The sequence below is a fragment of the Pogona vitticeps genome, chromosome 1 (genome assembly GCF_051106095.1).
Source record: "Pogona vitticeps strain Pit_001003342236 chromosome 1, PviZW2.1, whole genome shotgun sequence".
NCBI classification, from domain to species: Eukaryota; Metazoa; Chordata; class Lepidosauria; order Squamata; family Agamidae; genus Pogona; species Pogona vitticeps.
The window spans coordinates 245,570,870-245,586,628 of NC_135783.1; the positions used below are offsets into that span (position 1 = coordinate 245,570,870).

At 44.9% G+C, this 15,759-nt stretch overlaps 1 protein-coding gene across 6 annotated transcripts in view; it reads right to left on the bottom strand.

Annotated features, from left to right (window-relative positions):
* The window catches only part of TNKS1BP1 (tankyrase 1 binding protein 1), a 29,574-nt gene extending 14,248 nt beyond the window's left edge, over positions 1-15,326 (bottom strand). The window contains exons 1-5 of one of the 6 annotated variants that reach the window (XM_020792244.3): positions 15,189-15,326; positions 6,178-6,307; positions 4,293-5,064; positions 3,096-3,165; positions 390-1,850 (exon numbers count right to left, since the gene is read on the bottom strand). In XM_020792244.3, the coding sequence (XP_020647903.3) occupies positions 390-1,850; positions 3,096-3,165; positions 4,293-5,064; positions 6,178-6,307; positions 15,189-15,251 (2,496 nt within the window). In that variant the 5' untranslated portion in view covers positions 15,252-15,326. Of the gene's footprint in view, positions 1-389; positions 1,851-3,095; positions 3,166-4,292; positions 5,065-6,177; positions 6,308-9,450; positions 9,603-13,199; positions 14,435-15,098 lie in introns of those variants that run through there. The other 5 variants (XM_020792243.3, XM_020792241.3, XM_072985412.2 and 2 more) reach the window with 5 other exon arrangements.
* Positions 15,327-15,759: the final 433 nt, after the last annotated feature.

Below are 15,759 nucleotides of genomic sequence, written 5' to 3' on the forward strand. Positions count from 1 at the left end.
AAAAAGGCAAGAGTACCTTTGATGTGCACAGAAGGTTGGATCTGGGGAGAAGAGGGGAGGTGCCCTTCCCAGGATGATTAGAGGATTATCCCATGTGGCACCACCTTCTGGCTCAGTATCCAGGCTCACCTGCTCTGCAGCCATCCAACCTGTCTGACAACTTTGCAGCTTACTTAAAAACCAAGACCTGCCCTTCACAAAGACAGGCCCATCTGTTATCTAACTAGGCAAGAATGTTCAGCCACTTAGCTGTGCATGGACCCATTTAATGCTTTGCATGCCATGTCCTAAAAGCACTAGAAAAAGAATAGCAGTAGCACCTTCCATTCAAGAACTTTTTCTTGGCCCCAGGCAGCTTTCCAGACTTACACTAAATAAAGCACATTTACCTCTGGTCCTATCGGGTGCTCCAACTTGGGCAAGCCTCTCCTCTTCACATCATCAGCGCTGGGTGGAGGAGATGCCAGGAGTTTGTCCAACCAGTGTGAGCCAGGATGAGGCTCAGCTCCCCTCAGGTCAGTGTCCCCTGCCTTGCCTTCCTGTGCCAGTCCCAGAGCATCATCATCCTCCTGGCAGGAAGCAGCCGTCTGCACCTGGGCATGTTCCGAGAACAAGATGCAAGGCTCTGCAGGAGGGGCAGCTGTCTCTACACTTGACAGTGGTTCCATTATCTGTAAAGCCCCCTCCTCATGGGTTGGGGAAAAAGGTAGGAAGCTATCACCCTCCTCTTGAAATCCAACTTCTGCAGCCACTATAGGTGTTGTTAGCTCGAGGCTAGCAGGCTCCTTCTGAACAGAGGGACCTCCAGGCCCTGAAATGCTAAGGGCTGAAGGGGACTCCAGTTGCCCCTCAGATTTTTTCCCATTAGTTTGGGAATCACTGGAGTCACAAAGGCCGGAAGAGCACCCCAAAGCCTCAGGTTCATCTTCCTCCCCTCTCCTGTTCTGCTCTTGTGACCCTGTCTCCTCAGAAGCCCCTTTGTGTCTGAGATTCTCTACCCCTAATTCTGTTTCCAAAAGAACAGTGTCTTCAGCCTCCTGAATGGGAGACTGGGGAGGAGATCCCAGTCTCCTCTCACCCAGCTCAACAGGCTGGTTAGAGAAGGACCACTCAAAGGACTGGGACAGGCTCCAGTTGGACTCTCCCCCTGACGAAAATGGATGGCCCCCTCCACTTGGCAAAACTGCCAAGGATCCTCCCAACTCTTCCCTGACTGTGTTTTTATGCTGTGGCTGCACCACTCCCTCTGAGGCACGCCGGAGGCCCAGCTTAGAGAGTTGGGGGTCTTCATTAAGAAAGGGCATCTGCACTTGATTCCTGAGGAGCTCATGGTCCCCAGAGAGTACAGAGGGGACTTGTTTATTGGTGGGGGAGCCAGGGGGCTGATCAGAACCTACATGGTACTCAGAAGTACTTGGGGAACCAGGGGACTCAGACATTTGAAGCAAATTCTGTTGGGGAGCTGGGCCATGGTCACCATGAGCATGGGTGAAACTGGCAGACTGTCTAGGGAGAAGAGAGACATCAGGGTCTCTTCTAGTGAGGTCTGAAATACCTGAAATTATGGGGTGCCCTGTCAAGGTTTTAAATGAAATGCTGGGGCATTCTGGAGGCACGGGATCTGGAAGGGCTGGAGGAGAACCTGGAGACTGGGTAACACTAAGAGAGCTGCAGACAGGAGATCTGAGAGGTCCAAGAGGTGCATCAGGGGATCCTGGTGGAAACTGAGCTTTAATGCTCGAGATAGCTGCTGGAATATATGGGGAACCTGGGGCTTGGGCTGCTTCAGCAGCGGCACTTGGAGACCCAGGTGTGAATCCAGATGAGAACTCAGAGAGGGGTTGATAGGTCTGGGGGACAGAAAGAGCAAGAGAAGGGAAGAATTGATTTTTTACAAAAATGTCTTCATCCATGAAACATACTAAGCATCCCCCACTTACAACATGGTATTGATTCCTATCCCCAAACTGTATGGAATAAATAAATGCACTCCCCCAATCCTGCCCTCATCACTTGAATCAGCCTGTTCCATTTCTACATGATGGAGGTCAACCCCATAATCTGGAAAACCTGCTTCCACCCTCCCAACCAAATCTTCTCACAATCATTAATGCCAGAACGAAATGAAATGCAAAGAGTGAAGGAAGAAGGGAAAGACAGAAGCCAAAGAAACAAGCCAAGCTGCCACAGTAAAACCAAGGTTGTGTGCCCCACCCCAGGCTCCTTTCCAGCAGACCTACAATAAAGGAGAAACAAAGCCAAGCTAGGTAATCACACTCAATGAGCTGAAAGCCTTTCTCACCCTCTCCTTCCCTGGGAGAGGCAAAAGAAGTTAATCATTACCATCACCCACCTCAAACAAGGAATAAGAAGAGGTTGTGCTTTAGCTGTTTGTGGATTTGGCCCCAGGCCAAGGAGTTAGGAATTGCTTCATACATAGGTCACTGAACTGTGTGCATTGAGTCACAGCTTCTCCCTTGCCTCCAGCTAAGAGCCAGAACTCTGAACTAACCCTTCAAGCTTAGCCTAGGTTAGACTCGCATTAGCTAGTTAACCCAGCTGAAAACCCAAGCTAAGTTGTTTTGTTTGAATGGCTGAAGGATCATGGATCCACATCTCTGGCTTTCTTGCTGGAGATGTGTTTTTTGAAAATAAGCATTGAGAAAGTTATGGAGGGCTACATGCTAGGCTCACTGGCGAGAAGCATTAATAAATTTTCCCATGCCATGTAAGGTGAAATAGGTAAGTTTTCAAAAATCTCATGTTGATCTGTCAGAAACTGACCACCTTTGAAGAGCTAAGGCTGAATATTTCAGATCACAAAGTATCAGTCACTGGGCAAGTGAGTATACTAGATTTTTACAATGGTGTGCCCTGCAAGTTTTAGCCTGAGAAACCCAGTAGAGGTGCATGATTGTGCACTGTTTGCTTAGGTTACCAATCTCTTCTTGACGACAAGCATTAGTAGAGAAAGGAGACACGCACCCTACAGAGGGGGAGCCTGGAAGGAGAGAGGTGGCAGATACCCCTGAGACAGAGGACAGCCAGGAAGGAGAGAGCTCAGCGGAGGAATTGCCGTGCTGCAGATAACTCACACCAGGAGGAGATGATGGACTGCTATTTCCAAGTTGGCCTCCATCGCAGCTCATACTAGGTCGACTGGAGCTGCCGGAAGAAAGATATGCCACCATACAGGTATGATTATAACGGAGAACAAGCATATTTATTTATTTAACTTATATGCTGCCCACACTGCCCAAAGGTCTCTGGGCGGCGTACAACAATTCAAATACAGTAAAATATTAAAATATTCCTAAGGACCCCTGTGCTATATCTGTCACAAAAGGGTTTTCTCCCTGACACATGCATTATCGACAAAAAACGGGCAAAAGATTCTTTTCTACACATGCCCAGTCCAAATGAAGCAACTCTTCCCCTAAATGGAAAAATACAAAAGCTTCTAGACTAGAGATGGTGGTAATCACATACGAATACTCCCCCACAGGTGCAGACCGACCTCTCACCATTCCGCCGCTGCCACAGGCTTCACAATCCCTTCCTATCACTCCAGAGCTCACAATGGATTAGCCACTCTTTGACCTGGCAGAGAGACTCATCATCCAGCCTTCTGCCAGGAGTGGTTAATTTATTGCAAGCTCTGGAGTGATAGGAAGGGAGCATGGAGCCCACAGTGGCAGCAGACAGGTGAGTGGTTGGTCTGGCCCCAGGGGGCCAGACCCTCGTTATCTGCACATGTGGGGGTATATTCGTATTTGTTTATGAATACCCCCATTTCTATTCTAGACCTCACTAAAAGCTCCAGGCAGCATCATGTTCTGTGCAAAAGAGTTCCTTCTTCCTGATAAATTACTCAGCTGCAATATAAGACCCGAAAATTGCCTTGATTCACAATGCTATCCTGGGATTTGGAAAAGACAACAATGAGAAATGGGCCCAATTCTAGTCATGATAGGGCAGAGGAAGACCACACTGAATTGAATGAGATTTACTCTCATGTGTATGTGTGTAGGATTGCAGCCTTCAGTTGTGACATCCTTAGCTTCCATTTTTAAATCACAGGAATAATTAAATCACAGCTCTGTCAGAGCAGTGTGAGAAAAAAAAACAACCATCCTCAAAACACACCTGGCACAGTACTTCCACTTCCCCAGCACTCAAATAGTTAGAACAATGGTGAATCTGTATCCCACATCAGTTGCACTTTGTGATACACCACAAAGCCAACAATCAAAAACTATAAAAATGGCCTATTAAAATTATCTGAAACTCACCTGTCCCTAGAAAGGAAGTCTAAGTTTCTCTCTGTTGCTCTTGCTGGTTGCTCAGGTTCAGGCACATGTTGACCATTTGAATTTGTGGTTTCCTCCTTATTCCTTGACAATCTGCTCTCTTCAACTTCACAAGAGACTTTGTAGACAGGATCCTCTGATTCAGCTCCTCCCTGTTCTCCTTCACTGGCATTTCTCTGGAATGTGGTATAACCCTTTGGCCCCAGATGAACAGCTGTGCCACCATCCTGGCTGAAGAAAGAACGCACCAGCCGAGGCCTTTCAGGGCTGTTCGGCCCCTCCTTGTTGGGCTTCTCTATCTTGGCTAAGATCTCCTCCACCGTGGTGCCAGGAAAACGCTCTGGCTTGGCTGCTACTAGCACTGGTTTCACTTTGAAGGGAGCAGTACTCTTGCGTACAGTGCAAGATTCTCCACATTCTCTGCCAGAAGTTCCCTCCATGGCAGCGGGTTCCCTTGCAGGCCCAGCAGCTTCTCCATCTTCTCCACATGGCTTAACCATAGTGGAAAATGGAGACAAAACCTCCTTCCCATTGGTTGCCTCTTTTGGAGGGGACTTCAGGCTAAAAGACAGGCGTTTAACAGAACTGCCAGCCCCACTGCTGTATGGTTTTGGCCCAGCCAATAAATTGATCTTTTCAGCAGACGGCACCTCAGAGAGAGTCTGACGCAGTCCAGGAACAGGTTTCACTGGCACAGCTGGTTTTGGCAACACACAAGGTTTGGGTTTCACAGGTGGCTTTGGACGGGCATCCCCTGAAAAAAAAGTTGGGAAAGCTTTTAACACAGAGCTCAGCCTCAACACTTAGAAGCTAAATTACATGGATCCAAGATGGGAATCTAACACCTAAACACTAAAATAAAATAAAATAATTTTTTTTGTATTCATTCCAAACTTTTTCTCAAGAGACAGACTGCAGCCAATGCCTGATATTGACAAAGTGTTTACCTATCCAGTGTCTACCTCCTAACAGCACTTTCTTTGATTCCAGAAACACAGAGCCCTACATCCTGTTCCAACCCTTCCTTTTTTCATTTTCTTTGATAGCTAGGCTTGATCACAAGCTAGGTTAGCCTACCATCAAGCATAAAGAACATCAGCTATTTCATTCCAACGCTATAGCCATCACTAGACCAAATTTGGAAGGGGGAATGAGGTTTTGTGAACAGGTATAAAACTGAATGGCCAGTGAGAGGCACTGTGGGAGGTTCACTGAGGTAAGCAAGTCAAACTTCTCTCGAGGAACTCATACAAATCATTTATATTTAATGGGATATGTGTTCAGTTACACTTCTACATACTTATCATCATCCATGTTCACCTCCAATTAATTATGCAAACATAACTTGAGCTGGACTAGAGCAAGCTGGTCTTGCAGTGTTGTGCTGATAAGTAAAGGATCTGACAGCACAGTAGTGACATATGGAGCACAGTCTGGTTCAGCAAGCAATAAAGATGCATTCCTTTTTCTCTTAGGTGGATACACGTTGTTGCTGCAGCAGCATGTTCACTATATGATCCCCAGTTGTCCGCAATCACACAAAAAGAAAATCCCTCATACTGTGCCAAAGCCGCAGCACAGTGTCACTTCTCAGCCAAGGAGACGGGTTGTGCATTGCATTGCACCCCTAGAAAATTCACTTTGATCATCAAAACTGGATTGTACAAACAGCACTGTTCATACCATATATCACTGAATACATAGCCTCATAGCATACAACATATGCTGGTTGGTTCCTGTCAATCTTTCCACAAAAAGCTCTTTTAAGGACTAAACCAAGCCTAGAAGGAAGTGTTTAAATCATAAAGTGCAAGTCACTTAAGTTCTATCACCTTCTCAAGTTACAGACTAATGTCTCAGGACATACCTCTCTCAGGGCTGCTAGATGGCTGTTTGGGTTCCCTGCGGCCATTGGCAGCAGAACAGGGAAACGAGTAGGACTTAGGATCCATCACATCACCAGGCAGAGACTCTGAACTCAGCATATGTGCCAGTTCCTAGAATACAGAAAAAGCAGTTGAGGCAATATGCAAATTCAATAAAGAGATAGCCAAATTTTTTGTACCCAATATCAGCATGCCAGAGTTAACACCACAAAATACAAGTTTCCCCAACTTGCTTTCTTCCCTTGGATCCCCTTACTAACTCGGATGTGAAAAGCCCTTTTTCTCTCTCCCGCCCTTCCTGTGTTCCCACTCTCTCTCGCACACACACACGCACACACACACATATACTCAGAGACAGGGTCACAGTGGGCCACTCCCAGGGCAAGCTGGAACAAGGATGAAGAGAGCAGGTCTCCCACAAGCAGCCAGGCTATGACTCACACTGGTGGATGAGAATCTAGCCTTGCTCTTGCTCTACCCTGCACAGGACTGCCTCTGCTCCACCTCTGCCAAACCCTACCCCTCACTGACAACTTGTTCTCTCCCATCTCATGCCAGATTTGCCTTTCACACTCTCCTGCTTCCTCCTTCCTTTTGTTCATTCCCCACCAACTTCCCCACAATAGCTTTTTCAGTCCAAACCTCCTTTCTCCTTTCTGCTCCCTCCCTTCTTCATCCCTTCAAACAGCCTGATAGTTTCTGCTCTCAATCCGCCCCAGCTGCATATGCTCCCAACCCGGATATGCAGGGAGTAAACATCTGGAGTACTTCCCCCACCCCTCTCGATTTCTCAATTGCTTGGCACTGTCACTGGAATTCAGTGAGGTAAAGCTGGGGCCTGTGCCTGTCACCATGGCAACGGCCTCCCACTAGATTTCTAGAGAGGGCCAAAACCCTGGTTAAGAGGAGAAACAGCCAGCATCTTGGTTACAGAGACTGTGTGTTTCACAAACTGCTTCAAATGGCAATCATAGGGGTAATGTTCAAAAACAGAAGTCAACCCCAGAATAAAGCAAGGGGAACATTAATCAATAAAGCTCCCTGAGTATGAAAGAGATAGCTGAAATTAAAGCACAGCTACAAGGGTGCATATGGCTTCTTTCCTTAGTCTGCCTCTATACACAACAGAAATATATAAAAGTAACCAGAACTATTCAGCTGCACCTCATGAGCCAGGATGAGGGAAATTCAAAGCCAAACAGAGTGTCTTTGTAGGGAAAGGCAGACTAGACATCTCTGTTCTTGCTGCTCACACTCCCCCACCACCTAATTTTAGTAGTTCATTTCTACAAACCAAATAGTATCACAATTCTACCCCCTGACTTCTGCAAAGCTAATTCAAAGCACTGGTACACTGACATACTTGAGCCCAGGTCTTCTGATTATTATGATTATTCACTGTGCCTAACCTGGTGTTGTGCATCATATTGATTTCAACTTATGGAAACCCAGTAGGTTTTCAAAGTACAGTATGTGAAACATTTAAGGACTGGTTTCACCCATGCCTCTGCCCAAAGAATTTCTATGATCAAGCAGGGATTTGAGCTCAAGTTTCCTGAGTCCTAATCTGACACGCTATTCACTAAACTACACTGGTTCTCAACCTACCTCTCAATGCCTAAAACATCTGCCCATAAACAGCTACTGTAGCTCAGTGACTTGGAGCATCAGCCTCTCCTGAGAGGAGCTAGCCAAGCTAACTCAATGTGTGTGGGGGTGATGGGTTTTATGTGCCCTGCCATCTCTGCAGCTTTGGACAAAATGCATGCCCCCAGAGCACCAACAGAGAGGTTAGTAAACTACTTCTGATTAACGTATACTAGAAAACTCTGGGTCACTGCAGTATGTCAGAAACAACTCAATAGCATAAAATTAATATTATTCGTCCATATATGTCTGCCTTCCTTCCCTTGATATTCCTGCTTTTTCCTTCATCTACCTTCTTGTTTTCATATTCTGGTCTTTCCTCATCTTAACTTCTTGCAACCCTAAGACATCATCCTATTTACCCCACTCAGTGCATATAATAGTTGTTTATGCTTTGATGATCTTAAAAATAAATAAATGTTTTAAAAGTTTCTGTAATGCTCTCTAAGGGCTGCCCCTGCAAATAGTACAGAAGCTTCAGCATGCCCGTGATATGGTGGCCAGAGAAATTATAGGTACTAGTAGATTCTATTATATCTCTCCAGTTCTACTCTGTTTGCACTGGCTCCCTGTTTGCTTCCATGCTCAATTGAAGTTGCTGGTTTTGACCAACAAAGACATAAATGGCTTGCGACCTCAATATCTAATGGAACATCTCTCCTGAAACAATCTACCTATCGCTCCTCATTGTTGGTTAGGATGTTAGTATGGGGGTTACATTTTTAATTTAATTATCTTCATTTTAGCAGAGGACATTGTGTCACTTATATTACTATGTTATGTCTATCTGGAGTTTTTTAATCTGTTTAATTGCTTATTTCGTTGTTTTTTTGTAATATCATACCCTGGCTGTTCAAGATATGAGGCAGTATAAATATATACACACATACACAAACACACACACCTGCCATCGGTTTTATAGATATCATTGATTCAATACCTTTTGTCTGCTATACTGTTCAGATAATCTCCAGTAAGAACTTATGTTCTTACTGGAGATTGGAACATAGGATCTGGTAGCCCTGTTACAGAAGGGAGGAAGGCATTTCATGTAGCAGGAAGATGGGAAGGAAGAAAGCCAAGGAAGCCAGAATAACTGACAAAGACAAAAATAAATAAATGGCAGCGTATTAGCCATCTGAGCAGAGGAGATCCTTGTATTAGATGTACAGTATCTATTCAACTAGCGTACCAAACATAAGGAAACAGACGAAGCTTGCTTTCATCAAGCAGTTAGGATAGCTGAGCACAAGCAAGTATTAGTCCCATATGGGAAAACTGATGCATGTTGATTTTGCCATGGAAGCATGCAAGGAAACAACATACATTCATTATACTGTATAGTACATGTTATATTGCGATGTTGGCAAACATATTCATAATATTCATGTAAAAACATTCAAGCATGAAGTAAGCTTTGGATGGAAAATATATATCCCCTCTCCAAAAAAGGAAGCAACTAAAAAACAAAAGGAGAAATAAACACACATATTGTACTTCACTTTAGTAAAATGTGAGAGGAAAAAAATATGACAAGAACTGTCCTGTAGCTAAAAAAATATTCAGACTCCACATATAAAGAAACTCTGCATCACAGAGTAACTTACGTGTTGAAGCTGATAAGATTTACCACATGTTGTAAAAGTTCCCCAAGGGAAACATTTTTTCACAGCTAAGGGTACAGAAACCTGTAATACACAGAGACAGATCCTTGATCCATTTTGCATGCTACTATTGAGTCCAACAAGCAGTGGCTCTCCAGGATTTCAGACAAAAAGTTTTAATCCCTACCTGGAAATATTGGGGATTAAATTTGGGACCTTCTGGGGTGTGCTTTACCACTTAGCAAAGTCACCCTCCCCCCTTGGGTCCTCATATCCGTCCATAAAACAAACTTGCATTCCTTTTATGATTGCTCTCTCTGCTCCCTTCTTGGATAAATGCAAGACCAGGCTCAATGTACTCAATAGCTGGCCTTTTCTACAAAGTCATGTTGCTCCTGATGGGAAAGTATATTCATCCCACCTCATGTTAAATAGCAACATACTACAAAGAAAATGTATGATTGTTTCAAGGAAAAAATAAACACACAGAAACACTCTATTAGATACAAGGAAGCACATCATATTTTCCCCAAGTGAGCCTTGGGCTACAAATGATGAAACAGAGATATGAGGAAAATAACCTCTGAAAGATGTAAAATGAAGCAGTTGAAGCTTGAGAAAACAGACAGGTTCAGTGCATGAAGGAGTGTCTACAGCAGAATAGTTACCTGTCATGCTCACCTTGTTCCCTTACATCCTTATAAAGTAGTATATTATTTCACACTACACAGAACTGAAGCCAAGAAACAGCAACTCAGCCAAGGTTACCCAATGGTTTAACAGCTGAGCAGTTATCTGAGCTGAGGTAAGATACTCTGAATATAAATTTACCTCTCTGTCATTGGTTCCTCAAGAAAGATTTCTTGATTTGTGCAAAGTGACTCACAGCAAGATCTACTTCCAATGGAATCCAGAGAGTTTCAAGTCAGAAGATTACAGAAAGCCATCCACCCAAACTGTAATAGGGATCTGATTGAAGGGGTGGTGGTGGAAAAAGTGTGTGGCAAGATATGAGAGGAAGAAACCCCAGACACCAAAGGTGCACAGAGAAAGCATAAAATGCAAAAGCCAAGGAAAAAAAGTAGAGCTGAAAATGTCCAAAGGGCATTGTTCCAATTTCTTCAGAGGCTCATATTGTGAAGTATTTGCATCTCCAAGACATTCAGCAGAGGTTCACAAGTAGAGGGAATGCTAGAGAAGGCAATACATTTTTTAGGCCTTTGCCTACTCTATGACTCATAATTACCCCTCTCAACATATATCGGAAATGCTGTCTATAAGTACAGAACAAACTTGAAATAATCTTCTTCTGTTCCTACAAAGCTTTGTCCCTTCAGATGTTCTGGATTTCAACTCTCAAGAGCACCAGACAACAGGGCCAAAAGGCAGGAGTGATGGGTGATCTAATCCAGCAACATCTGGGTGGCTGAATCACTGTTCCTGAACAATGCACCACTAATGCAACACACAATATAACAAGGCAATTCCATGTTAATCTCTCTAGTAAGTTATATGTTGCTTAAACATTTGTTCTTGAGAATCCAGAGAACAACCCTCCCAAGGTGTTGTGTTCCTATTGTTCACTACCATCACTTAGTGTCATACTAGATTTTTTAAAAAACTAAAACCATGCTGATTTGGAACAGTTTTTAAAGCTCCCACTGCAAGTGTAGCATAATCCTTTCAAGTCTGGATTGAAGCAGCATTATTGCCTCATTTGGTTCAGAAATGTGGCGTGTACTACAATTGTGCCCCGCAAGACAATGTTAATCCATTCCATTGAAATGGCTGTTTTGTGAAAACATCGTCTTGCAAAATGCGATTCCCCATTGAAATGAATTGAAATCTGTTTAATGAGTTCCAATGGGGACAAATTGTAGTCGTTTTGCGAAAATCGCCCATAGGGAAGCCATTTTGCGAAGTGCTGATCAGCTGTTAAAATCGCTGTCTTGCGAAGCATCGGTCCCGAAAACACCTGTTTTGCTAAGAGCTGATCTGCTGTTAAAATTGTTGTCTTGCGAAAATCGGTCCCGGAAAAAAAATCTTGGGAAGCACGGACCAAAACATCGTATAGCGAAAATCGCCCATAGGAAACACTGTTTTGCAATAGCAATCAGAAAAACTCATCATCATGTGAATTTGTCATTTTGCGAGGTAATCATCTAGCGGGGCACCACTGTATATAATCCTCCCTCCAAGGCAAGCACCCATAGCCCTTCACGTCTCTGTTATGGTGCTCCTGGATTTGAAACTGTTGCAGGGACAATTGCGGGGGGGGGGAGAGAAGTACTAAGGGAAAACTACCTTTTAAAATGTCACACAGATTGCCTTGAAATGGAAGCAAGACTGCAGAGATGATGGGAGTGAAGCTTTTGAAACTCCCTTTTAAGTAAAGGTGGCATGTACAATGCCTCTAGCACAAGTACCCCACTTGTGACATGGAATGGAAGACAAAAAAAATGACAAAGGCTCTCACTTCAACAAGTCAGTCTGAGTAAAAGTCTCAAACCTTTTAAGCAAAATGTAGATGAAACTGACTTCTTCTGCCTTACACAGCATATCAGCAACCAGTGTGGCATGGAACTTGTGACCCAGAAAGAGCTGCAGAATTCCCTCAGAAGCAGCAGAAACCCTACCATGAGAGGAAGGGCAGATATGATGTTTTCTGCAACACAACAATCTTTTTAAAAGAAGGTGCTCTATTGCATGGGAAGTACACCTTGCACAACAAGGGCTGAGTCCGGCCACTGCTTCAATAACTTTATCATCTAAAGCTAAAAGGACATATTTACAAGGCTACAGTTTAAATGGAGTGGGAAGCAGTGATCTAAAGAACAAGGAAGGTAGAAAGATAGCATAAACATACCACAGTATACTGCAAGGAACTCCAAAGGTGACAATGTCCGAGCTACTACAGATGTCTAGGCAAAACTTCTGCTATATGTGGACCATTATTTTCAATGCTATGCTGTTTATTCAAACAGGGAAATGCTTTCAGCAGCCCAAATCTCCCCTGTATATCTGCAGTGTTCATGTACAAACAAGACTACATGCCCACACACTCATCTATATATCATTATAATAAACAAGTAATGTATTTAAAACCCCTTCCGGGAAGAGGAAAATAAAAGGGTGGAGACACCTTAAAGAGAAGCAGCAATATGGACAGACAAACACAGAGAAATTTGTAACAACAATCATATTTCAAGTGACACAACATTGGCCTGTTACAAAACATGTGGATCTTATCCTACAGGCAGATTGATCCGCATCCATATCTGTAAAAGATCTTCAAGCAATAGGCTCAGAAAAGAAATCCCAAACTGGAGACAAGAGCAGGATCGGAAAGAGGTCATTATAGAATTTTGAAAAGAAGGCAGTCAAGGTAGACTATTCAGTAAAAGTTCTTGAATTAGGTAAAGAATTTCAGGGGAATATAATTTCAAGAAAAGGAGAATACGAAAAGGAGAATGCTGACACATGACACCAGAACCTCAAAAGAGGTGTGTTTTCCTAGCAAGGAAGGACCTTCATTAAAAAAAAAAAAGCAACACCAGCCCCTCACTTAAAAGACACAACTTTTGCTTTAAAGAAAACATACTGCAGTCCAACACAGACCACATTCCCACAAGCAAAATGGCATGACTGTGAAAAGAAACAAATGGCCATCATATAAGAGACACTATTTTGTGTTGGCACCGAAGAGTGTGGGTGAAAGGATGTGTCAACAGAAGGGTTTCAGGGGCACTGACCACATCTGTAGTAACCTGTGTTTTTTGTTGCTGTTGTTTAGTTGGTAAGTTGTGTCTGACTCTTCGTGACCCCATGGACCAGAGCCCGCCAGGCCCTCCTGTCTTCCACCGCCTCCTGCGGTTTGGTCAAAGTCATGTTGGTAGCTTTGATGACATTGTCCAACCATCTTGTCCTCTGTCATTGCCTTCTCCTCTTGCCGTCACACTTTCTTAACATCAGGGTCTTTTCCAGGGAGTCTTCTCTTCTCATGAGATGGCCAAAGTATTGGAGCCTCAGCTTCAGGATCTGTCCTTCCAGTGAGCACTCAAGGTTGATTTCCTTCAAAATGGATAGGTTTGTTCTTCTTGCAATCCAGAGGACTCTCAAGAGCCTCCTCCAGCACCACAATTCAAAAGCATCAATTCTTCGGTGGTCAACCTTCTTTATAGTCCAGCTCTCACTTCCATATATTGCTACTAGAAAAACCATAGCTTTGATTATGCGGACTTTGTCAGCAAGTGATGTCTCTGCTTTTTAAGATGCTGTCTAGGTTTGTCATCGCTTTCCTCCCAAGAAGCAGACATCTTTTAATTTTATGGCTGCTGTCACCATCTGCAGTGATCATGGAGCCCAAAAAGGTAAAATCTGCCACAGCCTCCCTTCTATTTCCCAGGAGGTGATGGGACCAGTGGCCATGATCTTAGTTTTTTCAATGTTGAGCTTCAGATCATTTTTGGAAAACTTTGCTGATACTCTGGACTGCTAGAAAGACGAACAATTCCTTCTCACTTTCTGCCATCAGAGTGGTATCACATGCATATCTGAGGCTGTTGATATTTCTTCCAGCAATCTTAATTCCGGTTTGGGATTTTTCCAGTCCAGCCTTTCACATGATGTATTCTGCATACAAGTTAAATAAGCAGGGAGACAATATACAGTCTTTTCGTACTCCTTTCCCAATTTTGAACCAATCAGTTGCTCCATATCCAGTTCTAACTGTTGCTTCTTGTGCCACATATAGATTTCTCAGGAGATAGATAAGGTGGTCAGGCACTCCCATTTCTTTAAGAATTCGCCATAGTTTGTTGTGGTCGACACAGTCAAAGGCTCTTGCGTAGTCAATGAAGCAGAAGTAGATGTTTTGCTGGAACTCTCTGGCTTTCTCCATAATCCTTTCTCTTTAAATCTTAGCAAGATTTAAAGGGAGGCGAACACCGCACTGCTAATTCTGGCGAGCATGGAAACAGGGCCCAGCGAGAGAGGGAGTGGTGGGAGGAGGCAATGTTAGAGGAATCCGGCCAGAAGGGGGTGGAGAACAGCATTCGTTACGCATAAAGTGGCGATGTTACAAAGAAGGGGACACCGAGGCCAGTTCGAAGAAACAAGAAAGTAGGCAGGCAGGCAGGCAGGCAACCGGATTTAAGCCCGGATTCCATCGGCCAGCAAACAATCAGAGCACAGGACAAACCCAGATGCACACCGAGAAAACACAAAGCGGTGTACGTGCGTACCATATGGGACTAACTCGAGCCTTCCCACGAGAGCTAATCCGTCACCCCGGCCCCTTAACTCCACGCTCGAAGCGCCAGACCAGGCCTATTACAAGCCCGGGACATCCAGAAGCCCCACGGCTTCGCCACCGCGGCGACTCAATCCGGCGGCGACTCAATCCAGATACCCACCCAGCACACTTTCAAACCAACGTGCTGAGGGGGGGGGCTGGGGGGGTACTTTCCTCCCTCGGTCTCTTTCCCACGAGGCCTTCAGATACCCCCACCATCCGCCGGTAATAACCTCACGGCCCCTTCTCCTCTTTCTTGCACAACCGTCTATCCCCTCGACCCCCTTCCCCCTCCCGATCGGATGCCCGCCCACTCTTCCCGGGCAAGCCCGGGATTCCGCGCTAATCCCAGCCCCACCGTTTGGGAAGCAGTGCCTACCGCTCTTCGTGCACGCAGGCAGGCAGGCAAGCACGCACACCCCTGGGGCCTGCCTTGAAAGCTCCTTACCGGGCTCCGCGAGGTAGGGCCAGGCGGAGACGCGGCCGATTCTCGTACGGTATGCATATTCATGACGTTCAACTCAAGACCCAGGCTTGCCCCGCCCACTTCGCTGCATATTCATATGACCGCGGAGACGCCCAACCCCACGTGTCACATTCAGAAGGGCGCCAGCGGCCCAGGCTCCGAAAAGGGCGGGGCCCCTGGCGAGGAGGGGGACGGTTTCAACCGAATCCGCTCCTTTCGGCCTTCTGAAGGAAAATGGTGGGTCGGGGGGGGGGGCCGAGAAAGGCTGGTTGGCAGGCGTAGCCAAAGGGCAGGGCCATAAAGAGCGTTTCTCTCTCTCCTCTCCCCCCCCCCCGCATTTGTAATCTAAAACGTTAAAGTTGAAATAACTTTCCCACTGCTGGGTGACTTTGAAACTTACTTGTTTTTTTTTTTAAAAAAATGTGTGTCCTTGGTTGTTTAATGTAATGTATGGTGCTTTGTAAACATGCGATCCTTAAGTATACGCAACAAGAGGCTGGTTCTCATTTTTGTGGTTAGGTTTTGGCTCATGAGCGAAACTTTTCGAGCGCTC